Source organism: Typopeltis vanoorti, chromosome 19 (genome assembly GCF_054136105.1).
Source record: "Typopeltis vanoorti isolate ZY-2024b chromosome 19, IOZ_Tvanoo_1.0, whole genome shotgun sequence".
In the NCBI taxonomy this organism is placed as follows: Eukaryota; Metazoa; Arthropoda; class Arachnida; order Uropygi; family Thelyphonidae; genus Typopeltis; species Typopeltis vanoorti.
In genome coordinates, this window is record NC_143567.1 from 59,396,539 (window position 1) to 59,424,044 (window position 27,506).

The 27,506-nt window shown below is 35.8% G+C and overlaps 1 protein-coding gene across 4 annotated transcripts in view; it reads right to left on the reverse strand.

Moving 5' to 3' along the window:
- Window positions 1-27,506, reverse strand: part of LOC150096152 (uncharacterized) — a 520,274-nt gene that overhangs the window by 219,945 nt on the left and 272,823 nt on the right. For all 4 annotated transcript variants that reach the window (XR_016549966.1, XM_090409454.1, XM_090409453.1 and 1 more), the window contains exons 11-12: window positions 12,962-13,051; window positions 2,212-2,324 (exon numbers count right to left, since the gene is read on the reverse strand). Coding sequence is in view for 3 of the 4 variants with exons in the window: in XM_090409454.1 (XP_090265580.1) it covers window positions 2,212-2,324; window positions 12,962-13,051 (203 nt within the window). In the remaining variant the exon portion in view is untranslated. The remainder of the gene's footprint in view (window positions 1-2,211; window positions 2,325-12,961; window positions 13,052-27,506) is intronic.

The following is a 27,506-nucleotide window of genomic DNA, read 5'->3' on the forward strand; positions in this document are numbered from 1 at the left end:
ATTTAGTTTATAAGTAAACAGTGAATATTGTATTTTTTTTTGTTTAAATACGATATTGTCAGTATGGCACCAATACATGGTAAAACAATGGCAGTAAAGACATCACTGCTGGATGATTTGAATTTATGTGATTTTGTACAGTGCAGTACAAAATACCAGGATGAGAGGAAAATTACCCCAGAGGAAGACCAAGATCCATGTGTCTAGATTTGTGCTAAAATGTTGGAGAGGTTAGTGAGGGCCAAAATCCAAAACAGGATGAAATATTTAGTTGGTGCTATAGATCAGGAAATATGACAGACAGTGACAAATAAATGGATAGGGGGCATTAACTGGGAGTAAATCCACTGTCTATTTTCAATGGACATTGGGTTTGCTAAATGGAGATTGTGTTTTAGTCATCTACTTATTCATTACAAAGTGACAAATGCACTGAACAAGGGAAATGCACATACAGTAGTATATTCAGATTTTGCAAAAGCCTTTGAGAGATTGCCAATAATATATTGCTAATTAAATTGTGATAGATGAATTTGGATAATAAATTAGTGTGCTGCAGTGGAGATTTGCTATCTGAAAGGTATCAACAAGTTGTGTATGGAGGAATAACATCTTGGAAGAAGAAAGGCACTAGTAGTATGTTCCAAGGTTCTGTTTTAGGACCATTGTTGTTTAAATTTGCAAAGGCACAGTTGGGAAGAACTATGAAAAGTAGTAGAATAAACAGATGTGGATTTACAAAAGGACTTGAACAGACTAGGTGGGTGGGAAAGTGAGTAAGGTGAGTGGGAAAGTGATACAGAACACAGTTTGATAAGCCACATGAAAGGCACAGTTTGATAAGCCATGCATATTATTATTACGTGACACCTCCAAGGAGTCCAAAGACTCATCGAGGGAGGGCACTTACTCTACAACTCTCTGTCTCCACCAACTACAACTAACCACAACTACACTAATGCCATTTACTGCCCATCACCACTACCAGTATTTCCACAGACAATCACAAACATCCATGCCTACCGCAGGATTCGAACCCACATCCTTTTGGTTGGAGAGCGGATATGGTAACCATTCAGCCAACCAGGCCAGCATCCACCAGCATAGTGGTCAGTTATCATGCATGTTCACTAATGCCAGAATCATCAATACTTAAGGCAAGGAATTTCTTAGCATTGGTAAATGAAAATTGTTTTTTCAACAGCGACTTATGAATGTGAGACTTGGAATCTAAAGAAGTCAGATAAGAAATGGATATCTGCTTTTGAGATGTGGTGTTACAGAAGGCTGTTGAGGATATCATATACTGAAAGGCATACAAATGAATGGGTGTTAGAAAAGATCAGTAGAACTTTAAGGCTCCTTAAGGATATTGACAGAAGAAAGATAAAATATTTTGGACACATAGAAAATGGAAGGGGGACTTCTCAGAACAGTAATAGATGGTAAAGTTCCTGGAAAAAGAGGCAGGGGTAGACCATCAATGAGATGTATGGATGGTGTGTGTGTGTGGAGTGACTAATCTTCAGAGAGTTGAGGCCGCCAGAAAAGCAAACAACAGGACTACATGGCGAGGCCTGGTGTGGCACATTACTGAGAATCAGAGTGACCATATGGCATCTGTAGATGCCCAGTGACATAGAGAGAGAGAGAGGTAAATGAAAGTGGATCAAAAATTATTGCATTGACTAGGCCTGGTCGACTGGTCTCACTAATGAGAATATTCCTACAAGAATAGAATTCAATGCATATAGTATATTTATGGATGGCAGGCAGGCAAAATAAAAAGTGGAGGGGTGGTAGTACTGCTAATGAGTAATATAACCAATGGGTGTTTGTTTGGTGAAAAGTAGAGGTTTACAGGAGAAAATTCATAATTGAATGCTGCTGTAGACTAGAGTCATCTGAAGAGGACTGTGAACTGAATAGCAAATTGACCTTATGGATACACGAAAGGCTAATATTGGAGTGTGATTTTAACTCTGGGAATTTAGACTGGAGGAAGGAGAAAGCATGCAAGAAGCAGGAGTATTATAGTGTTACTGAGGGAGAGCTTCCTTGGTGAGACAGCACATGATCAGAAGGACTCATGATTCAAAAATATTAGGTCTATATGACAGTGGATTCCCTCACAATGAGTCTTTTGATTGCATTGTGGTCTGATGATGATAATTATAATAAATAAATATATAATGAAAATAAGTTACGTACGATCTGTATTGCTTCAGTACTTGAGATGCTTTTAGTTCATCCCAATGTTTACCAGCTTTCACTTCTTCTTCTAACATTGCTAGAAAGTCAGTAAGAGCAACTGCATCTCTTAACTGAAAGGAAATGATGCTACATGATTAAACTTATCATCATAAAGTGACTAACAACTATGAAATATATACTGTGAAAGAAATAATGAAGCAAGAAATTTTTTTCCTTATAAAATTATTCTTTTGAAAAAAAAAAAAAATTAATTTTTTAATCCAAGTTTCAAATCATAATATCCATATTTATTTCATCTTAAACTGTTAATATGGAATACTTCATGATAAACTAGTTCTAAGATGTCATATAAAGATATTCTACTGTTAAAAATAATGAAACTACAATACTGTGAAAAATAAGAAAGAAAAATAAGCGAACTACCACTATAAAAGGCAATCTTAGGTAACAGTACACCATTTTCTGAAACTAAACTTCAATGAACTTTGGATGTACATAATGCACAGCATGCACATCAGAAAGGAATGGATGTTATGGGATGCTAAGGAGATTGATGGCTAATTGTGAGACTAATTTCTTGGCAAGAATAATTTACAAGGAAGATAAAATTCAGGAATGGGTGAACAGGAATATGATACTATATAGCAGTAGTGTTCAACCCGTCGATCGTGATCAACAGGTCGAGCGCGGAGCGATATTTGGTTGATCTCTTGTTTATTCCTCCTTACTTACAAATTTAATTAAAACTGAAAACATAATATTTTATTTATCATTAATGGTGTATTATTTTTTAATTCTCTTTAAGTTATTGCTGTTGTTTATTTACTTTTTGGTTAAAATTGTAAAATCAGTCATTTTCTTATAAGTCCGGATAAATGAATTAATTTGGATCAGTGGAAGTCAAATAGCGAGCCAAGTGAATACGATTATGAGCAAAGCACATCACATGCATTTCGTTTATAATCGTGTTTACTCGTAACTACATCACTGTTAGAATTTCAGTTGAGTTTCAGTTGCTCTAAATTTATTGTTGGATTTACCATTATTTTGTTTGCTAATTGATAAGTATTAAACATTTTTTATTTTAATAAAATATTTAAAAGTTTTTTTAATTCGAGGATAATCATGAGTGTATCAAAGAAATCGAAGGCGTATCATTTTCACAAGGAATGGGAAATGGATTATCGAGGAAAAGCCCTGCAACGGCAGTTTTTTAAATTACAGGCAGACGATGATTGGGAACTTCTGTTGTACAATAATGTTCACTGGCTCAGCAGAAGTCAATTTTTAGAAAGATTTCTTGTATTAATTAACGATATGAAAATTTTTCTTGAAGAAAAAGGAGATATTTATCCACAATTGAGTGATAAAAGTGGTTGTTACACTTATCATTTTAGTAGATTTATGTACAAAATTAAGCAATTTAAATTTAGGGTTACAAGGTAGAGATAAAAATTTAATTGACATGTTAACACGTTCGCTGCCACGCTACTTTGGCATGGTCTGTTCCCCTACGCCGAGCTGTTTTACTTCTTCAAGGTCAGTACGATAATCTCGTTACCGGAGGTAAACGACCTACGAGTATACTCGTAGTTGGCTTGTACAGAGCATATACGGTCTATGAGAATACACAGTTTTGAAGCTAGCCCCACAAGCCAAGCATTTTCACTTCTTCAAGGTCACTACAATAATCTCGTTCCAGGCGGTAAGCGTCCTACGAGTATACTCGTAGCTGGCTTGTGAAGCAGGATTACCCACTACGAGTATACTCGTAGTTGGCAGCGAACGTGTTAAGTTCAATAAAAACTTTCCAACAATACTTACTTTTATTAAAGAAAAATATAAATGACCGTGAATTTAGACATCTCCCATATTTATTAAAATTTTTTGAACAAAATCAAGAAATGCTTTGCTGTGATTTAAAAGAGTTTATTCGTGAAATAGAATTAGTTGAGGAAGAAATAAATTCAAGATTTAAAGATTTTAATAAAACTGAAATGATTGTATCTTTTATCAATAATCCATTTCAAGAAAATTTGAATATCACAGAAATTTCAAATAAAATTAGTAGGCTGTTTGATATAAACCAAGCTGAAGTAGAACTTGAAATAATAAACACTCAGAATAGTTTACATTTAAAATCAATAAACAATGAAGTCATTTGGAAGTATACACATGAAAAATTTCCAATATTAACTGATATTGTGCGACAAATTCTGTCGTGCTTTGGATCGACATACTTGTCAGAATCCGCTTTTTCAAATATGAACATCACAAAAAATCAATTAAGAAACCAAATTACAAATGATTATTTGGATGATTGTCTGCGATTGGCCACTTCTTCATATCAACCTGACTATGAAAATATTGCGAGGTCCAAACAATGCCAAATTTCACATTAACTTTTTTTTTTTTTAATCAACTAGCATTTCCTGTAACTTTTGAGTTTGTAATCAATCTGTTTTTTTGTAACTTTGGTTTTCCAAAATAGAGAAATAAATATTTTATTACAATATATTTGTTTTAATTATTGTATAAAAATAATTAAAAGTGATAAATAAATTTTTAAATACACAAATAAAGTTTTCATCATCATCATCATCATCAAATTCCTGCCATGTACCCTCAAGGGGTGTACAGGATATGACAATACTACATGAAAAAATTACATCATTACTAACTTCCTATCTACAATTTTCCTCCAAGTCAGTCTGTTACTTGTCAAGACTCCAACATTATCAGATCTTATATTTCTATCGTCTAAGGCACTTTGTACCGTATCAATCCACCTATATCTTGGTCTTCCTCTGGGTCGATTTCCTGACAACCTGGCAGAGAACACTTGTTTTGCTAATCTTTCCTCTCCCATTCTATTTAAGTGACCATACCACCTGAGATTAGCTCTGCTAATGCATTCCTGGATGCTGACAATGTCAAGTTCTTTCCTAATATCCTCATTTTTAATATGATATTGCCATTGATGCCATCTGTTCATGCCTCTAATCGTTCTCAGGACTCTCATATCTGCGGTCTCTAGTCTTTGGTCAAGTGTTTTACTTCTGACCCAGCACTCAGAACCACAAGTTAAAACTGGTTTGAACACTGTCTTGTATACAGCTAATTTAGTGTTCCGACTAATTTCTCTCTTATTCCATATGAATTTATTCAATTGACTTCCCACCATACCAGCTTTGCTGATTCTGTTGTCTATTTCTATATTTAATTTACCATCTTCAGTAAAAATTGTGCCTAAGTAGCTGAAATGTTTTACTTGTTCCACAGGGTCTCCATTCACAACACAGTTGACATTTTCAATGATTCTGCCTATTTTCATTGTCTTTGTCTTTTTATTGCTGACCTTCAATACCATATCTATTACAACAGCTATTCAATTTAGTCAGAGAATCTTGCAGACTTGTAGCAGATTTATTTAGAAGTATAACATCATCCGCATAAAGCAAAGAGCTGACATTAACATCTCCAATTTTGATATCAGGTTTAATACCACTTTCCTTCATAATGTGATCCATATAGATAATGAATAACAGAGGGGATAATGTACATCCTTGTCTCACACCAGATTTAACATTAAACCATCTTCCTGTACTTCCTTCAATTCTAACTGCTGACTTACAACTCAAATAAAGACTAAGTATTGCTTGATATAATACTCCATTGACACCATATAACTGCAGCGTATTGAATAGCTTCTCTCTTGGCACCTTGTCATATGCCTTTTCCAAATCGACAAAACTTAAATGCAGATCTCTGTTATATTCCCATGCTTTCTCGACTATTTGTCGTAAAGTGAAGATCTGATCCTGACACCCTCTATTTGGCCTGAATCCAGCTTGTTCTTCACCAAGCTTTTCTTCCACAATTCTTCTCAACCGTTTCTCAAGTATACTTGCTTAGATTTGCCAGGAACACTCAGTAGGGAAATACCTCTGTAATTCTCACATTCAGTTTTATTTCCCTTTTTATATATGGGTACTATGAGAGCACTACTCCAATCATCGGAAATTCATCCCTCTGTCCAGACTTTCTGAACTATGAAGTGCAGCCACTGTAAGACCTTTATACCACCATACTTCAGCATTTCTGGTCGAATATCATCTACTCCTGCTGCCTTTCCACATTTCAAGCCTTTGATGGATTTTCTACTTCAAGTATGCATATGTATCCCTGACTGCATGCCTGGTCAGTGTTTTTTATCACTGTGCTGTCATCACTGCTTGTTTCATTTAGCAGTTTTTCAAAGTAATTACTCCATACTTCAAGGATATCTTTTTCTCCAGTTTTCATGTCACCTTTATCATCTCTAACTCCTTTTACAGCACTCTTTCCTCCACTCCTAAGCTTCTTCAACAACCTCCAGAATATTTTGCCACCTTCTTGATATTTATTTTCTATATTCTTGCCAAAGTCCTCCCATGACTTTTGTTTAGCTAGTTTTACACACTGTTTAGCTTTCTTACATTTGTCTCTGTATTCTGTAAAAGTAAAAGCTGACTTATTTGACAGGAACTTTTGATATGCTTTCTTCTTTTCCTTCACTGCCTCTTTAACTTCCTGTGTCCACCAGGGAGTTCTGATTTTTTTATCCTTGCACACAACCTCACCACATGCCTCTCTCGCAGAATCAATCAATGTTTTCTTCAGAGTTTGCCACTGAATCTCCAAGGTTTGATTCCTGTTCTCAAACTCTTTCATTTTCTTTTCAATAATCTTTCTGTATTTTAGTCTACAGTTAACATCTGAGAGCTGCTCAACTTTTATTTGCTTTAAAACTTTCTTACATGTTATTCTTTTCAATATGAAATTCAATTTTATCCTGCTCAAGACTAAATAGTGATCACTTCCAATTTCAAATCCTCTGTATACTCTGGTGTCCTGCACCAGGGAGAAAACATCACTATCAACAATAACATATTCAATGAGACTTTTCTTATTCCTAGCCTCTTCTCTCCATGTGAAAAAGTTTTTAGTTTCTTTAAAGTTTTTAGGACTGGGAGAGTGGGTCCTCCGAAGTGAGTGAGTGCATTTAACTGCATAGTTGTGCATAATCAGATATCAGGTTGGGGGAACGTGATCTATATAAGAGAGTAGATCGCCGAATAACTTAGTATAGAAAAGTAGCTCGCATAGTAAAAAAGGTTGAAAACCACTGCTATATAGGATCTGAATGTTTCTGTTAAAAGCAAGTCTTACCTTAGTAATCTTCCAGTTCTTATAATTAAGTGAAATGAGTTGGATAAGGAAAATAGCTAAAGTGTCTGACTGGAAATGTATTCAAATAAACCTTGTTATATAACAATTTATATTATTATAATTACAGCTATTATAGCCTGTTTTTGCTTAGGAATGTCCCTTATTTAAATACATTGGCTATCAATACCCAAGAGGGGTATATATATTTAGAGCATTACTGGTGAGTATAGAAGGCAATTAAGGTAGAATAAAAAAAGTGGAAAAATTTGGTACATGCCTTTTTTTGATTCTACGATGTCTTCCACTTCCATGATCTCGCTGAAGGTTGTTTACAAGTGGGGGGTGGGGGTGTTTAGACGCGGGAAAATAAGTTTGGATAAGTTCAGTGTGATCATGGAAGTGAAAGATATCGTAGAATCAAAAAAAGGTATGTACCAAATTTTTCCACCTCTTTTATTCTACCTTAATTGCCTTCTATACTCACCAATAATGCCCCAAATATATATACCCCTCTTGGGTATTGATAGCCAATGTATTTAAATAAGGGACACTCCTAAGCAAAAACAGGCTATAATAGCCGTAATTATAATAATAGTGTTTAAGAGGAGTAACATGGGATTTTTCCAGAGACTATACTTAACAATTTATATATTTGAAATAAACAGGATTAGACATGATTGGCTACCTCTATTTAATTGGTGATGACAAATGGTGTGCCACAGTGCTCTTTAACTGGACTGCTGCTGAAATAGGAAATGATTTAAGAGAAAATATTCAATTGTTTGTCAATGATGCAAAACTGGGAAGAGCAACCAGATGAGGATGAATAAATAGACTGGAACTAAGGGCAAAAGATAACAGCTGCTAATTTAATGTGCAGCTGTTATCTTTGGGAAGAAAAGATCATAAGCTGCATACTACATTGATCTAGGGGTTATTGTAGTCAGGAAGCTGAAGTTCAGAGGGTGTATAGGTAATGAAAACAGATTACTTGGTTGTGAACACATTGCCAAGCAGGGACAGAGAGGTTATTATTTGTTTTTAAAAGACTTTAATAAGACAACATCTGAACTACAGAACAGAAATTGTCACCTGAATTTTTTGCAGATGAGGTAGTAGTGCAGAGGATCGAGAGATGAGTGACCAAGATTGTGACAGGTCTATGGAATGGTCCATGAGTTTCTTTCATATTCCACTCTTTTCTGCTTATGTGAGTTACATAGGCAGAAATGAGAGGATATGACAGAAACATATACATTGCTGAAGAGATTTTATGATTGACATAGAAGACTTTTTTTCAATACATGGCAAGAAGTGAGAGAACAAGGCATTATCCTCTGGAGATTATGTAATAGTGATGTTGAGAAGAGGTTGAGGATGACCAGATTTTTTATTGGAGGTGGTGGTGGTGAATTAGTAGAATGGGTTGTCAGAGACAATTGTGAGGTCAAAGAGAAGTGTTCTTCTTCTTATCATTTTTGGGGAACCTCCAAGGAGTTTGAAGACTCATCACAAAAGGCCCACAATATCCATTATCTCTCTCCTAAAAGAATTCACATTAGCAATCCATTCTACTCATTCACCACTCTCCAAGCAAAAAATCTAGTCCTTGTACCCTTGCTAACCACACACACACACACAAATAATCCTCTGGGCAGAGAATCAAATCCCAGTTTCTCGAATGAACAGGCAAGGATACTAACCACTGTACTACTGTGGAAGTAAAAATTTATCATGTATATAAACTACCACCTACTGTCCACTAATGGTATTTTATGTTTGCTGTTAATTCCATGTTTTTTATTTATTTATTTATTTTATTTTTTATGGTTGCTACTCACAAAAGGTTAATGTAAATAAACCTATAGTGCATTTGTACATTGGATGGATTAAGGACTCTCCCCCCCCTTCCCACTAATTTGACTAATTTTATAGTTTTTTTTTTAACCAAGTCCAGAAATCCTCCTCTAGATATCATAAATGGAACTTTTTTAAAGCCACTTGAGGGCTCAAGTAAGTGGAGAAGTGGTTTCACACTCAGTGATGAAGTTCATTTCCAACTTAAAGACAACCACAAACATCCATGGTTGTCTTTAAGTTGGAAATGGCAGGATTCAAACCTAGTCTGTTGGTTGAGGAGATGATATACCAATAACTCAGTCAACCAGGCTGGCAGACATATTCAATGACTGATTTGCCTGCAGTCATTGAATATGTATAGCTAGATTTTTAGCACCCTTGGCAAATTCATAGCCAAGAGTCCATGGGTTGGGATTTATACAGTGTTAGCAGTTGTACAGGTAATAAGTGATTCTTTAAGAAAAGCACTTTTTTTTTTTTGGAGCTGAGCTGCAGAAACTATGATGAAGATGTGTTTGTAATGGGAAAGACTAAAGATGTGGGTCAGGTCAGTCTTTTCTGAAAGCAGGCCAAGTAGTGGTATGCTGAATTTTTTTTTGGAATGTATTGGCACACTTATTAAAGAACAAGGCTTGGATAGTGGTCAGAATTTGGGTGAAATGAGTGGTGAATTCCAATGAGTATTATTTCTGTTGTTTGGAGCAAGAAAACAGGAGCAATAGTCAAACCATGAAAGGAAGAGTAAAAGTCACACAGCTCATACCATTTGGCATCTTTTGTGATGACAAAAAACTCATTCTTGTATTCTTTGTCATAAGTCATAAGGTGAGTTGTTCCCATAGTGAAGCATCTTGAATGAGGTTGTGGTCTGAGTTGCCAAAAGGAGCAGTGGAATTTACATTGTATTTACAAGGGGGGAGCTTGTAAGAAGAGGTCAAGGGTATTGGCAGGATAATGAGGGTTGTCAAGTATTCTTATACGTAGATGAACTATCTGTGTTAGGTCATTGCTGAGCAAATACCTTTTCATCCCTACCTGCTCGATCAGTGGACTGAAGGAAGAAACGCTAGTTTCAGTTCTCAACATTGAAATTCCTAAGAAAGAATACCTCACTTTTTTTGGATATTCCAACTGCAGAAAATGAAGACTTAGAGATGGACAGTAAGACGGCAAATGAATGAAAGGAAAGTATCAGCCAAAGCAGATTGAATGGGGAGAAGAGATTTTAGATGTTGCATAATGTTACATCTGATGAACGTACAAGAGCCACTCTTGTGGCAGAAGGAACTGTGTAAGGTATAATCTGTACAGCTGAGGTTCTCTTAGGAATAATAAGTCTGGTTTGGATGATTGTAGGTGATCATGTAAGGCCATATGAATGGAGGTAAAGTGGATATAGAAACCTTTTTTTAAAGAATTATTAATATATGAAGTTTTTCATTGGATTTTTGTTGTTTTTTTTTGATAGTTTTTGGTTGGACTGTTTTTTTTTTTTTTTTTTTAAATAAATGCTTTTGTGGGAAATTTTTTGTGATCTGCAGTAAAGCTGTGTTTCATTAAATAAACAAAGGGAACCTGGTCTCCTGCCCATGCATAACCTGAATAGTTCCCCCTGCATACCACCATACTCAGACTCCCTTCAGGCAGAAACTGGGTAAGTAGCAATAGGATTTATCACTAACTGATTGGGACACCCCAGATTTGTCACTATAAGGTTCAGTCCATATACTATCTAGCAAGTGGCCTGAGGAACTGTTTTACTGTTTTACTCTCAAGCTGGGGAGAATCTAGGTTCCTACAGTGTGATTAACATGTTCTTGAAGTTATTATTATTATTATTACATGATATCTTCAGAGAGTCCAAAGACTCATTGAGGGAGGGCAAATATTCACTGTAACAGTTTACTTATAGTTTGCTAAGTTAAATATTTCTATATAATTATGAGAAATACAAAGAAAAATATTTGTAAAGGAAAGCACAAAAACTAATCAGAAATGTAGAATTAAAAATAGACTACTATTGAACACACCAAATCAAAAACAATAGAGTGATAAAGTTGTTTGGAATTGTGGCCAAAACAATATGACTGTTAATTGTGTATGCTCCCTAACCAATTTTGGAATTTAAAAATCCCTGCCAGTGCTACAAGAGACTAGTTAACTTACCTTTAAATACAGCACTACTAATAATAAAGGCAATGAAATTTTTTCTTTTTAAAGCTGATATCAAAAGAAATTTAAAGTGTATAATTTCTTTCCAATTATACAGACAACTATATTTCACAAAGGCATTTGACAGAACACCGCATGGTATGTCACTTTAAGCCAAGGGTAAGGACAACAGATTGGCTACTTGAACAGGAGATAGCCAATTATCAAGAAGTAGTATAGGGAGAAGCAGTCCAAGGGATGTGAGGTGGTCATGCCAGAAAAAAAGAGAAAGAAGTTTAAGAAGAATTAAGTCAGGTTTAGTGACTTAGTCATGTCTTTAAAGATAACTGAAGTGGTTAATAATGACACCTATTTGTCTCTGATCATAATACAAACTATTACAGTCAAACTGCATTATTTTACATTTTAGTTGTTCCTCTACAATAAACAATATAGTACTAGTCACTTGTCTAAAATACTTGAAGTGTTTCATAAATAGCAACATTAGTAGGAATCACTTAAAGCAAGAATCACCTTAGGTCAGTTGTTCCCAAACTGTGCCCTGGGGTGCTGCAAGATAACACCTGCAATGTATGTGAAAAGAGAAAAGGGGTGGGGGGGGACAGAGGCCAGAACCCTTGCTCTGGGGACCAAACATGTAGCAAGTCACTTCAGGACTCCGATAAGCAAGGTAGTGGTGTTTCCCTGGTAATGGAAGATACCTAGAGATCTAGTTGGCATTTTCTCCAACTAGGGAAGGTAGACTTTTGTGGAAGCAACATGTTCCAGATATGCAAGAGCTCCGCTTATGGAAACAAGCTACATTGCACATAAACAGCCTTTCAGTAGCTGAATGAAGCTAAACATACATATAGCATTTTTTGCCTTATAAAATGCACTTTTATGTGACTAAAATGTATCTGAAAATTAGGATGTGTTCTATAGGCCAAATGCATCTTATAAACTGGTGCGTCTTATACACCAATGTGTCTTTTATGTATTCATGGTTATGGTGTGTCATTGCTTGTCGGTAGTGCATGATCAGTTTGAATAATTGCACGGTCGTTAACGGTCACACATTTAAACTAGTAATTAATTGTGATTATACGAAGCATAGACATAGCTATACAATTACATTTAAGCGTAGTGTGATTCAGTACACAAAAAAGAATGGCAACAGGGTAGCATTTGAAAACTACAGAAAGGGAAATTGTATAAAATTAAACTGAGATACTCTTTGTGACTAATTCTTGCAGAATTAAGATCAGATTTTTTAAGTTACTTTGCAATATGTGAGATGCCAACAAGATTGCAGCAGTTGTCTGCCATGTTTTCTCCCCTGGATGCTGTTTAAAAATCATTGATAGTCTTGAGCCATTTATTTGTAATTGGCTAAGGGTGGAGCCTAGCTACCTCCCAATTTCCAAAAGTTAGGGTTAAATGGCCTCACCTACTCCCTTTGAGGAATAAAAGGCGTGCAGATTTATTTATGTTTGATATATTTAGTTAAAAAAAAGTTACTTACATTAGCATTTTTCATTCCTTGAATTTCTATTGGATTTTTTACAGCTTTCATCAACTGCACTGGAGAAAATTCATCCACAATAACTTGTTCCTGTTAAAAAATAACAAAATTATATATTAAATGCTTTACATTCAGATATTAATTATTAATCTTATAATCATATACACTCTAGGAGCTATTAGCCTACCTCATGGGTTTTACAAATGTACATAGGATTCAAACCAGAAAACTTCATAATGAAAACACACAGTTACTTTTATTAATCAAGCAATCAAGGTCAACAATATATTATGTTATGTATGTGTTATGTTATGTTATGTTATTATATATTATGTTACTTCATAACAAAGTTCAACTCATTCTGGATATTTCAAATTACCCTTAATATAGGGGTGGAAAGGCTTATGTGTTCGATGTACATGTTAATTTATTTTTAACGGTATTAATGAGAACACAGACTGATAAGAAAATAATAACTATTTATTAACTTATTGCTGATAATTTGCTGGTATTATATCCAGCATCTTCAGAACACAAAAGCAGTTGTCACAGTACATGAAACAATAACAATGGGACTAGTTCAAACAATTGCAACAGACAACACAAAGGGCTCACATTGGTGAGTTCAGGCATGGCAAACCTGAGATACCCGAGCTAGACCTGATCTTACTTTCTACAATATACACTTGGTATATCATATCTGATAGAGAAATGAAACAATCAATTAACCTACAGAATAAAATTTGAATACACGGAATTGTGGAAAACAATCAGAAAACGTATCACAGAAGAAATATGAAAATTCAATTGTAAATTCATACAACAAACATTTGAAAACAACCATAGTCTCAAAAAAGCCAAACAGCAATTGATGAACAGCAAACAGATGGTTGCAGTCAAACTACAAGACAGGATCATCATCATCATCAGAGATAGATATGCTATCTCTGGTGATATTCTATGAATTGAAGAATTCTACTCAATATTATACCAGGATGATGAATTAAATGAAGAAGAAGACAACTACAACACAGCTGAAGTACCACAGAGTCTACCAGAAGAATTTATGCAGAGCATCCAAAGCTTACAAAATGGGAAAGCTGCAGGTGAGGATAGAGTTATAGCTGAACTTCTAAAAACAGGCGGAGAAATAATCTACGAACTCTTAGCAAAACTATTTACTTTATGCTTGAAGAAAAATTATGTACCAACAACATGGAAGAAAGCTACCCTAATTCTGATACATAAAAAAGGTGAGACAGAAGACTTGACGAACTACCGACCTATCAGTCTACTATCAGTGGTCTACAAAGTGTTTACAAAAGTCTTAGCTAATAGACTTTGTGCGACTCTGGACCTAGCACAACCAAAAGAACAGGCAGGCAGGCAAGCTTTCGAAGGGGCTTTAGTACAATGGACCATATTCAAGTTGTACAGTAGATTATTGAATGGTGTAATGACTATCAATTACCACCATGTCTTGGTTTTATTGACTATGAGAAAGCCTTTGATTCACTTAAAACTTGTGCAATACTTAAAAAGCATTACGAAACCAACAAGTGGAGGAGCCCTACATCAGAGCCATCAAATCAGCATACACCAATGCCACAGCAGCAATTCATTTCAATGGAAACATCTCTACTGTGGGAATACAGAAAGGTATAAGACAGGGTGACACAATATCTCCAAAATTATTCACAGCATGCGTAGAAGAAATATTCAAACTTCTTGATTGGGAAGGGAAAGGTCTGAAGATAAATGGAAGATAGTTAAGCCATTTACACTTTACAGATGACATAGTTATCTTTACTTCAACTGCACATGAATTACAGACTTGTATCCATGAGCTCCAAATTGCTAGCAGGCCTAAAGATAAATCTAAAGAAGACCCAAGTTATGTTCAATAGTCATGTCCAACCAGAAATAATAAAAATCAATAATGAGGAAATTAAGCAAGTAGATCATCACATATACTTAAGACAACAGATATCAATGGAACAAAATATCATGGATGAAATTAAAAGGTGTGCGATGCTTGAGTGGAAAGCATTTGGAAAATTACATTCGGTATTCAAAAGCCAACTACCATTATGCCTGAAGAGAAAGGTTTTAACCAGTGTATTCTATTTTAACCAGTGTATCTTTCACAGCCATATGTCTATACTGACATATGTGTCAGTATAGACATATGTGAAACATGGACACTGAATGCAAAGGAAATTCAAAAATTAAGAACAACACAATTTAGTATGGAAAGAAGTATGCTTGGTATCACAAGATTGGATCACAAAAGGAATACATGGATAAGAAATCAAACCAAAGTCTCTGACATCATAGGAAGAGTGAAACATCTGAAGTGGCAATGGGCTGGCATATTGCCCGAAGACAAGATCAGCAATGGACAAAAGAAGTACTGGCCTGGATTCCACGAGAGGAAAAATGACCACGACGCCGACCTAAATCACGGTGGATTGATAATATCATCAGATTTGCAGGAGTGACGTGGAAAAGGAGAGTCATGGACAGAGAGTGTTGGTACTCTTGGAAAGGCCTTCATCCAGCAGTGGATCGATAACAGCTGATGATGATGATGATATCATATCTGTAGACTGGTCTTCTATTCTTCTTTCCTCTGCTCTCTCTTACGTTTTACTCCCCCACACACACACCTCCCACTGCTATTAGAGCAATTCGAGGGTATGGGGGCGATTCTTTCCTCTCAAAACTGTAGTTTCCACTATGTACTAAAAAAAAGGTAAGCCTAGTTGCCTTAAGGTGGCAGCTAGGACACCACTAGGATACCTATCATCATGCCAGTAACTTGACATAAGGAAACACAAGTTACTTTCAAGTCTCAACAAAATCCAAACTGGACAGAAAACATGGGAAAAGACTGCAAACTGGAAAAGGTTAAGATATATAAACCATTTGGAAAGAGAAGGCCAAGTAGACCTCAAAACAGGATATTAGATGGATAATGAGACCAGAACAGACCAATATGGTTTATATCTGTAATTAGCATTATGATGATGATGATGAACACAAAGACTAATTAGGTACTACAGGTGCCATCTATGTTGGAAAAAAATACTTTTTTTATATATTTTATATATATGTATTTTATATTTAAATATAAAAAATACTCTTAATATAGCTTAAGTGAACATTTTCATTAGATAAGAATTTTAGATATTCTGGTAGACATTTTTTTCTTGATCATAAAATCATATAATATTAAACACGATTTTATTTTAAAATATTATTCAGTGATGTTTGTCATCAATTCTGTTATCCTGGTTCATTATGATAGCCTAGTAGACTGAGTGGTTAGTGTAACCAATATGCTGCAGGTTGAAATTTAATCCTGCTGTGGGCATATGGATATTTGCAATTGTCTTTAGGTGGGGATGAATTTCATCATCCATTGCGAGACTACTGTTCCACTTATACAAGGCATGAAGCAGCTAGAGCAGGGGTTCCCAACCTTTTTGTTTCCTAGAGCACATTCTAAAATACCGGTAGGGGGACGGGAACCATCTATTTTTTCAAGCAAATTTTTTGAATTCTTTTGTTAAATGAATACACATACAAAGTTTACATTATAATCAAATGTTTTATTACTTAAAAGTTTACATTATATAAATATTTAAATATATATATGTAATACACGTGGATAGGCTTATGTATTCGTCAGACATGTTGTAACAGGTTTCACGGTATAATAAGAACACAGATGGTTAAGAAAATAACTATTTATTAACTTAAAAGCTAATAAATATTTCTCTGGTATTATATCCAGCATCTTCAGAGCACACAACACAAAGTTTGTTACAAAGGCAAGACAACCACAATCCGTGGTTGTCTTTGTGTTGTGTGCTCTGAAGATGCTGGATATAATACCAGCAAAATATTAGCTTTTAAGTTAATAAATAGTTATTTTCTTAACCATCTGTGTTCTTATTACTGTGAAACCTATTACAACATATATATATGTAAGTTAGTGTGATCTTTGGCATTGCATTTCATTGACCAATGCTTCATAATTATGAGAATATGAGGATATTCCAGTTCTTAAACAATCATCAAGATGCTCATCAGTAAGTCAAGATCTATATTTTGATTTTATGATATTCATGGTTGAAAACAATGATTCAAATGATTTTATCTTGTATGTTGCTATTTTTAAGAATGGAAACTTTTTTCTATCCACTAGATTCTAGAAGTTTTCATCTGTTATATGGGATTTTAGCATAATGTCATTCTGAAGATCCAAAATTTCTAGCTCCAGTTCTTCAGCATTTACTTGAACAAGCTTTGCAATGCATGCAGCTATTTCCATTATATTTATTTGTCAAGTAAAAGGATTGATAAAAAAGGAAATCACTGGCTCGATGATAGTAAATTATTATTATTATTATTATTATTGTTCCGGGCAACTCCAAGGAGTTGACAGACTCATCGAGGGAGGCCCTAACATCATGTCAAGAACAACTATTCGACATTCACACAGTATCTATCATACCTTGCCTTGAACGCATTCACGGTCGTAGCACCCACAACAGACTCTGGAAGCTTATTCCACTTATTCACTACTCTCCAAGTAAAAAACCTAGCTCTAACACCCTTGTCAACCACGCTCTTGCCCAGCTTCAATTCATGGCCTCTAGTCCTCCCACCACCAGTCATATTTTCAAAAATATCTTCTGGATCAATCTTATAGAAACACTTCAGTAATTTGAATGGCTCAATCATAATCACCCCTCCTTCGCCTACCGACCAATTTCTGCAACCCACAAATCTTCAACCTATTCTCATAAGGTTCATTCCACAGACCTGCTATCATCTTGGTCACTCGTCTCTGGATCCTCTCCACTTCATCCCCATCACGAAGAAACCCTGGTGCTCATAACTGGGCACAGTAGTCCAGATGGGGTCTTATCAAGGCTCGATACGAGGAACAACAAATTGTTTGTCTATGCATGTTAAAGTATTTTTCAGAAGCCAAGTGATTTGGTTAGCTGTTTTAGTCACTTTTGCAATGTGCCCCTAAACTTCAATTCCCTATCCACCAACACTCCCAAATCCCTTGCCTCATCAATCTCCTGGAGTACAGTTCCACCAATGCAATATACTGCTGTTATTCTTTTCATCCCAAAGTACATAACCTTACACTTTGGCACATTAAATTGACATCCATTTTTCCTAGCCCAGTCCTCCAAACTATCCAAATCATCCTGTAAAATTTTGACATCCTGTGCACTCATAATTGCTCTACCCAACTTTGCATCATCAGCAAACAAGTGAACACTTCCTCTCAAATCCTTTCCTATATCATTGATGAACAAATTGAAAAGCAGTGGTCCAAGAACAGAGCCCTGTGGCACTCCACTAGTCACAAGCCGTCTTTTAGACTCCACTCCTGAATAAACCACACTCTGGTATCTCTCCTTCAACCACCCTCCTATCCATCTCACTAACCCTATATCTATCCCCATCTGCTCCAGTTTACTGATCAGGGTTCTATGTGGTATCCTATCAAAAGCCTTGGCAAGGTCCAGCAGTATTTCTGTAAACCCATTACCCCTATCCAGTTCAGCCGTCACTGTGTTATAAAACGTGAGCAAGTTACTGATGCATGATCTACCCTTCACAAAACCATGTTGTCCCCCATAAATATCCCATTTTCATCCATCCAATCCTGTATTCTTTTCTTGACTAATTTCCCTAAGACCTTGACAATGATTTCTGATATGCTAATCGGTCGGTAATTTACAACAGCAGTCTTGGAACCTCCTTTATACAGTGGAACTATTTTCCCCTCTTTCCACCCCCCTCGGGACTAACCCAGACCCGAGACTCTAATTAAACAAAATGGTCAAGGGTACTGACAATTCTTTAGCTGCTTCTCATACAATACGAGCTGGTATACCATCCAATTCCACAGATGTATTGACATTGAGGTTATGCAACAGACTACTCATCTCCACTTCATTCACCACAATTCCCGTATAATCTACTGGTACATTCGTTTCTGCAATGTCACCACCTGGATGATATATTCTTGCAAAGTGCTCACTCAGTAACTCAACTATATCAACTGATTCTGTTACCTCCCTACTATCGGCATTCTTTAAAATCATTCTGCCATGTACATTTTTCCTTTAACTTGCTACATATCTAAAAAACTGTTTAGGATTCTCTTTAGCCTGCATTGCCAATGTTCTTTCGTAATCCTTTTTTGCTTTTCTTACCACACTCGTTACCCTTCTGGCCTGTGCTTTATATCGTTCGTGTGCCTGCCGGTCACCTTTCTCCTTAAATTCCCTCCATAGTTGTTTCTTTTTTTGCAGCTCAAGCTTAATGGTGTTATTCATCCATTTAACCCCTACCTGATTTATTATTCGGACTCTAGGTATACAGTCAGCCATTGCTTCATGCAAACACTTCTTAACTACCTCCCATGCACTATCGACTTCTAGTCCTTGCAGTTGTACATGCCATGGCACTGAACCAATCAAACTCCTAAGCTTGTCATACTTTCCAGCATGATAATTCCACATGTACCCTGTCTTAATTGAAAATTCTACACCTTTAGCTATCTCCCAAGTCAAGACCCTATGATCACTCTCACCGATTGGTGGCAATGTGGTCATATTTGTTACAGCCAAATCCTCAGATGTAATTACTAGGTCAAGCACTCTCTGACCCTAGTATTTTCCATTACATGCTGTCGCAGATAGTTATCTCTTAATAACCGCATAAAATCCAATTCCTTCCTCCCGTGTGTCCTCTCCTCACTCCAATCAATGCGACCATAGTTGAAATCTCCCATAATAATCACCCTCCTTCCACTCATTTCTTCTATTTGCTTGTGCATACTGTCACCACCATCTTTTCCATCACCTGGTCTATAGTAGCACCCAATTGTATATTTTGTTCTGCTACATTCTATCTCACACCAAACAGCCTCAAATGTGCTCTTTTCTCTATCCTGCAATTCAAATTCTATTCTTCTTGGCTGCAGCTCATCAGCTATCATCAACAATACTCTTCCCCCCATTTTATTCTCCCTGTCATTCCTGAACACACTATACCCATCACATTCAATCCCACTAGCTATATCATCTACAGTCAGCCATGTTTCACTAATACCAATAACCTGTGGTCTGGAAGTGCCAACCATGGCCAAAAACTGTTCCTTCTTGTTCTTAATACTCCTAGCATTAGTGTACATGAATTTAAGACCCCATTAGCCCCAACCCTACCTTGATGCCTTATATTAACTATCCCACTCTGATTTGTTGTCCTTATTTGCTCGGGCATATTATATTCATTCTTACATGCAACTGCCTCCCTAAGGACTGTATATCTACCCTCCCCCTTAATAAATCTAGTTTCCCTGAATTTGCACATCCACCACATTCAGTAACACTTTCTCAAGTCTTCTTACACCGTAACCATTCAAATGCAAGCCATCCATCTTATATAGATCCTTTCGCCCATCGAACTCACTCCATACGTCCACAAATTCCACACCACTCGTCATACATAACCCACGCATAAAGTCATTCGCAATTATGACCCTCCTTTTAAACATTTCACTGTCATACCGTGGCAAAAGACTAATCATTCTAACTCTCTCACTCTTTTCTTTTGCTACCTCAAACAATTCATTCAGGTCTTCTATCCTGAAATTTCTGAAATCTCTTTTCAAACTGTTCTTTAAGCACTTGAAGATGTTTAACAAATGATGACAAGTTAAATTCACTATCGCCTATCATTTTTTTCATATTTGGGAAATGAACGGGAGATCCCATCTGCAGATGTGATATCCACAAATCCAGTTTTGCTTTAAATGAGTTTAAAGAGCCTATCATTTTAGCGCCATGTCTATCTTTTCCATGCAACTCCAAATTTAAAGAATTCAGTTTTTCCACGATGTCTATGAGAAACAAACAAACACAATTATCTTTAAAATTAACGAAACAATATGTTTCCTCCCAGTCAGTGTTAAAATTATAGGTTCATTGTCTTTTACTTGATTCACTCATTTTAGGATTAAAAATCAAAATATTTCAAAAATTTATGTACAAGATACCATTAAAATTATGTGCATATAACTAGCAACAGATAATGAACAACTTCGAATGTGCATCTACTTTACATTGTATGTGTTTAATACTTGTCATGCGTCATTAACGCATGCCATGAATTGTTTCGTGATGTACACGTGATTATTTCAAACTATACGGCACATGGTTTTAACAACGGCGGGTGGCATGGTGCCTGTGGGCATAGGGTTGGGATCACCTGAGCCCTGAGCTAGAGTATGGTTCCCAGATTATGTAAAAAATAAATAAAAAATATATAAAAATTAATAAAAATAGAAATAATATTCTTAGCCCACTCCAGAACAAATGGAAATGAACAAATGCATTATAGGTTTAGAACCTTTTGTGAGTGAGAGGTACATTAATAAATAAATAAATAAATATATAAAAAAATAAAAGTAAAAAATCATTTCTTAGTCTATAAGTATGACTAAGTGAGCTGCCATATTGTTGTAAGAAGAATAAAAGAAAAAATTAAACATAAGAAAGACAAATCTCTGAGATTTCTTGTTGTTTTATATTTATAAATTTTGTTGGATTTTATGCTCTTAAGTAACTTATCAACAAATAAGCTTAAAATAATTAGCATAGTTTCATTTATACAAAGCCGATCTTATTTTTTCTGGATAGAAAAGATCACTATAATTTCTACAACCTTACAAAAAAGTGCATATCTAATGTGTCAGATTTGATGATATCCTCACAGGATGTAGTTGTCAATGAAGTATCAACACTGTCACCTGTTGGTGAAAGTGATCATGAGGTATTGATTTGGAAGGTAGTCAAACAGGAAAAGTTGTTATCAAGAAGGTCTATATGTGGAACTATAAGGTGGGTGATTATCAGAAGCTCCATAATCAACTAGCATCAATACACTTGGTTGAAGAATTGTGCAGAAAAGATATTGACAGTACACTGGAAATGATAAGGCAGTGTAAGCAATGCAAAACTGCATACCAAGAGTTAAGCAAATAAGAGTAGGAGTGAGATGGATGAACAGTGAAATCAAGCAAGCAGTGTTTACAAAAGAAGTTGTAATGGAAGGACTACAAGGCAGTTTGCAGTGAACAGATGCATGAAGAATATAAAGTGCAAGCCAGAAAAGTGACAAGCATGATTAAAAAAGAAAATGTAAAAATAGTAATGTAAAAATAGAGGAAAATAATTATGGCAGGTTGATACTAGTGGATAATTATGGTAGCAGAGTAACCATAGCAAATGATATAGTGGAATTCTTTAATGAGCACACTTCATCAGTGTATATCATAATGGTGGGAATGATGCTGTGCAAGGGAGAAGAATTAGGAGAATTAAAGATGAAAGAATCAGAAGTGTATCAAATGTTACTTGGGTTGAATTGGGTTGGTTTAGCAATGCCCTCTTCCTGGTTATTTAATGAAAGTCTTGCAGTGGGTAAGATTACCAAAGAGTGGAAAGAAGGCAAAATAAAACTGCTCCACAGGCATGGTTTGAGAACAGAAGTTTCCAATTATAGACTGGTCTGGTATATCTGCAGTTGTGATCAAACTGTTGAAAAAACTGGTTAGAAATAGAATACAGGATTGGATTGACTGACATAAGATTCTCTATGACGGTCAACATGGGTATGTGAAGAGCAGGTCTTGTTTTAGCAATCTGCTTATGTTTTATAATAAGGTGACAAATGTGTTGGATAAGGGAGAATCACATACATACAGTGATATTCTTGGACTTTGCAAACGCATTTGATAGATTACTACATGATAAGTTGGCATACAAGCTGCAAAGGAAAGGAACATATAGTATATGGGTTAGATGGATTGGAGACTGGCTCTCTGAACGATACCGATGTATCAGAAAAGGAAGGTGACCAGTGGTGTGCCTCGGGGTTCTGTTCTTGGGCTCCTACTGCTTAACTTATTTGTTAATGATATTCTTGGACTTTGCAAACGCATTTGATAGATTACCACATGATAAGTTGGCATACAAGCTGCAAAGGAAAGGAACATATAGTATATGGGTTAGATGGATTGGAGATTGGCTCTCTGAACGATATCAATGTATCAGAAAAGGAAGGTGACCAGTGGTGTGCCTCGGGGTTCTGTTCTTGGGCTCCTACTGCTTAACTTATTTGTTAATGATATTTCATGTGGATTAACTGAGGATCTTCAAATGTTTGCCAACGATGCCAAATTAAGTAGAATTATCAGGAGTAGTGCTGATGTTAATTCTCTACAGGAAGATTTCAATAGACTTTTAGCTTGGACAAATGAGTGGGGTTTCAGTTTTAATATTAATAAATGCCAAGTGTTACACTTTGGGATACAGAGATACAAGGCTAAGTACTGTTTTGATGGAGCTGAACTTCAGGAAGTGAATGATTCATGATCTTGGAGTGATGGTAGAGAGTGGAATGAAGTTCCAGAGGACACATGTGTTGCAAAGACTGCACATTGTATTGCTCTATGATAAAAAGTACATTGACATGTAGCAATAAGGAGGTGGTGGTGGTGCCTCTATATAAGGCATTGGTCAGACCACAAATGGACTATTGTGCTCAGATTTGGTCACCTAGTTTTCATTGTGATGTAGAAATACTAGAGAGGGTCCAAAGACGAATAACCAAAGTGATATCAGGACTCTCCAGAGTCCTGATATCACTTTGTTATGAAGTGCGTTTGAGAGAATGTGGATTACAGAGGTTGGTGAAAAGGAGTTAAAGAGGCGATACGTTAGAGGCCTTCAAGTTAGTTAAGGGATTCTATCAGATTAATACAGAAGAAATTATAAAAAGAGTTGACGTTAAGATGGGAAGAATGACAGGTCATTCCTGGAAGTTGTATAAAGATGTGGTGAAGAAGGGTGTGAGGAGTACATTTTTTAATTGGGGAGTTGTTAGTGAGTGGAATGCATTACCTGAGTGTGTTGTGGGTACAGGTAGTGTAAATACCTTCAAAGTTCATTACAATAAGCATATTACTGGTTGAGTAGTCCTCCCATAATGAGTCTGTGGACTCCATGGAGGTTACCAAATAATAATAATAATTCAACCTGTCGAAGTTTGTAATTTTTTAATGGATTATCTACAACAGTGATGTAGCAACTGGGAATCACCTACAGAAAACATGCAGTTTATCTTTACTGTGTGTTGGAAGAGGACCAACAAAAAAAATTTTTTTTGGATAATAAAAAAAAAAGTAAATTGCACAAGAACTGGTTTTATACTTTTCTTTATTTCATGTTATAAAAATTATTTCATGTTATAAAAATCTAGATTTTTATAACATGAATCTACATACCTATAAACATTCATAGGTATGTTTCTGTAATCAAATAATATAATTTTTCAAGAAAAGTTTTGGATTTTACTTTTTCATATAAAACAGTATATGAAATATAATGGAAAGAAGAGTATGCACTTTTTTTTTTCTTATCATTTTCTTATTATATTTTTGCACATTTTCAAGCGTACAAAAATGTATTTCACTTTTGAATATGATGAAATAACATCAGTTATCTTCTAAATTTCCTTGAGTACTACTCAGTCTGAAAAATGTCTATATACTTTTCTTGTTTCATTTTCCCAACAGAAATGAAATTATGGAATAAGGAGATTTTCCTTTCCTTATTACAAAAAGGGTGACATGATTGAGACTTACAAACTTCTGAAAGGGTCATACAGAATTTCTGTTGATGAAATTTTTCAATTTATGGAGGGTGGGGAAAGGACAAGAGGCTATCCTTGGAAGCTGAGAATGAATGCTGCTAAGAAAGGAGGTGAGGGCCAGATTTTTCTCTCATAGGGTGGTGAGTGATTGGATTGGAGTGCCAATGGATGTTCTGAGTGCAAGCAGTGTGAATGAATTCAGGAATAAGTATGATAGCTGGTGCGTGTAGTATGTGACCTCCCTCGAAGATACCCTGACTCCTTGGAGGTCTCGCTTAATAATAATAGCTGTATTGTTTTGGAGTAAAACAATATAACTTAAGAGCACAAACAAATTTAGGAAAATGGTTTATTTTATCTACCTTTTATGGAAAAAAAATTTGCTGTTCTGTGTGCATATTGAAAGTGGCTGTTATATTTTCACCTTTAATTATTATTATTATCTTAAGCCCCCAATGGAGTCAAGACTCATCTAGGAGGTCCCTTTGTAATACATACAGCTCATCATATGATGTCTTAAACACATTCAATTTGTGTTTACAAATTGAATGTGTGGGCACCATGATCTCAGGCAATCCATTCCAATCATTGACAACTCTCCATGCAAAAAACATGTTTCTCACTCCCTTGTTCATACCCTCCTTATACAGCTTCCAGGGATGACCTCTTGCTCTTCCCCAATCTCTTATCATTTTATGAAAAATCTCTTCATTGTTAATCCTACAACAACCCCTTTACTAGTATATACTATTTACATACATACATACTAACTAGTATCTACTACTATCCCCACCCCCAAATCCTTCATCAATTTCACGCTTTTCCACATTAAATGACATCCATTATATTTTGCTTATACTGACAGCCTATTCAAATCATCCTCTACATCATCTAACTATTAACTATTGATTAACTATTACCCTACCCACAACTCTGCATTATAGTAAACAACTGAATATCTCACTTCAAATTATTTCCTATATTATTTATGTACAAATTTAACAGCAGTGGTCTAAGCACAGCACAGAGCTCTGCAGCCCCTTACTAACTTGTATATCTCAATGATATCACTCCCTCTTCTTCCTATCGACCAGACTCTTAAATTGCATCTTCTCAACCTTTCCTAATAATTGACATTCCAGAGATCAGAAACAGGTGCAGGTGGTAATGGATACGAAGCTGGTGATTTGGATAAGCGGGTGGTTGATGAATAGATATCCACGAGAAAGCAGGTGATTAACTGTGTGTTGCAGGGCTCAGTACTTGGTCCTCTGCTGTTTAATTTATAAATCAATAATACAGGAAATGATTTAAGGGGAAATATTTAGCTGTTTGCTGATAATGCAAAGGTGTGAAATAATCAACGAATATGATGTAAAGATCCTGCAGGATGACTTAAATAGACTGTTAGTATGGGCAAAGGTAAATGGCTGTCAGGTGGCTAACTGTAAGGTCATGTACTTTGGAATGAAGAGATCACAAGCTGTGTACTATACTGATGGAACAGAACTGCAGGAAACTTGAGCTAGGGATTTTGGTATTATTGCAGACAGGGCAGATTTAAAGTTTAGAAGATATACTGCAAAAGTAGCCAAAAAAGCACATTGGATTGTGTGGTTATTGAAAGAATACACTGACCAGCAGAAACAGGAGGTTATAATTCCCATTTTTAAGGTTTTTAATAAGGCCACATTTGGAATACTACAAATATCTGGTCACCAGGATTCCATTGGGGATGAAAAGGTAATGGAGAAGATCCAGAGGTGAGTGACCAAGATTGTGTCGGATCTATGAAATGCACCTTATGAAAACAGACTGAAGATCTGTGGGCTTCAAAAACTAGCTGACAGGCAAATTAGAGAGGACAGAAACAAATACGTTATTAAAAGGGTTTTATAGGATTAACACCAAACCTTTTTTCAGTACATGGTGGGAAGGGAGAAAACAAGGTTTTTTTTGCTTGGAGAGTGGTGAATATGGTTGCCAAAGATGGTTGTGAGTGCTTCATGGGTCAATGAGTTCAAGGAGAGGTATAATAGGTAATGTGTGATCAATGGTTAGAGTGAGTTTCTCATGATGAGTCTGACTCCATGGAGTTGCGTGAGAAGTAATAATAATAATAATGACTAACTTTAGCCTCAGGAGGGTAAAATAGCTTCATTATATAAAGGTGGCACCAAGACAGAGGTACCAAATTACAGATTGATTAGTATGTTGGGAGAAGTAGTAAAGATACTGGAGAAGTTGGTCGAAGGCAAATTTTACAAATGGATGAATATGATAGTCCATGTGGGACAGCATGGCTTCATGAAGGGTGAGTAATGCTTTAATAATTACTCACCACAATTAGAGTGATAGCACAGTTGGATAAATGGATTGACACTATTGAACTTTGCCAAGGCATTTGAAAGGATATTGAATGGAACTCTGTTACACAAACTGAAGCAAATATAATGGATATTAAGATGGTGATATGGATACATGATGTTTTGATGGACAAATACCAAAGGGTAGTATATAGAGGAGTAGATTCTAGAGAATGGCATGTAGCGATAAGCTACACGGCTCTGTTCTTGGAGTGCTGCTATTAATTTGATACATTAATGATAAAGAACTTGATTTGAAGGGATATATTCAGTTGTTCACTGATTATGCTAAACTGGGTAGAGTAATAGTTAATCAAAGATATACTCCTCCACCATGACAACACTTTCTCTCACAGTGCTTTAACAATGCGAGAGTTTTTGGCAGCCAACAGCATAGTGGTTGTCCCACATTCTCCTTACTC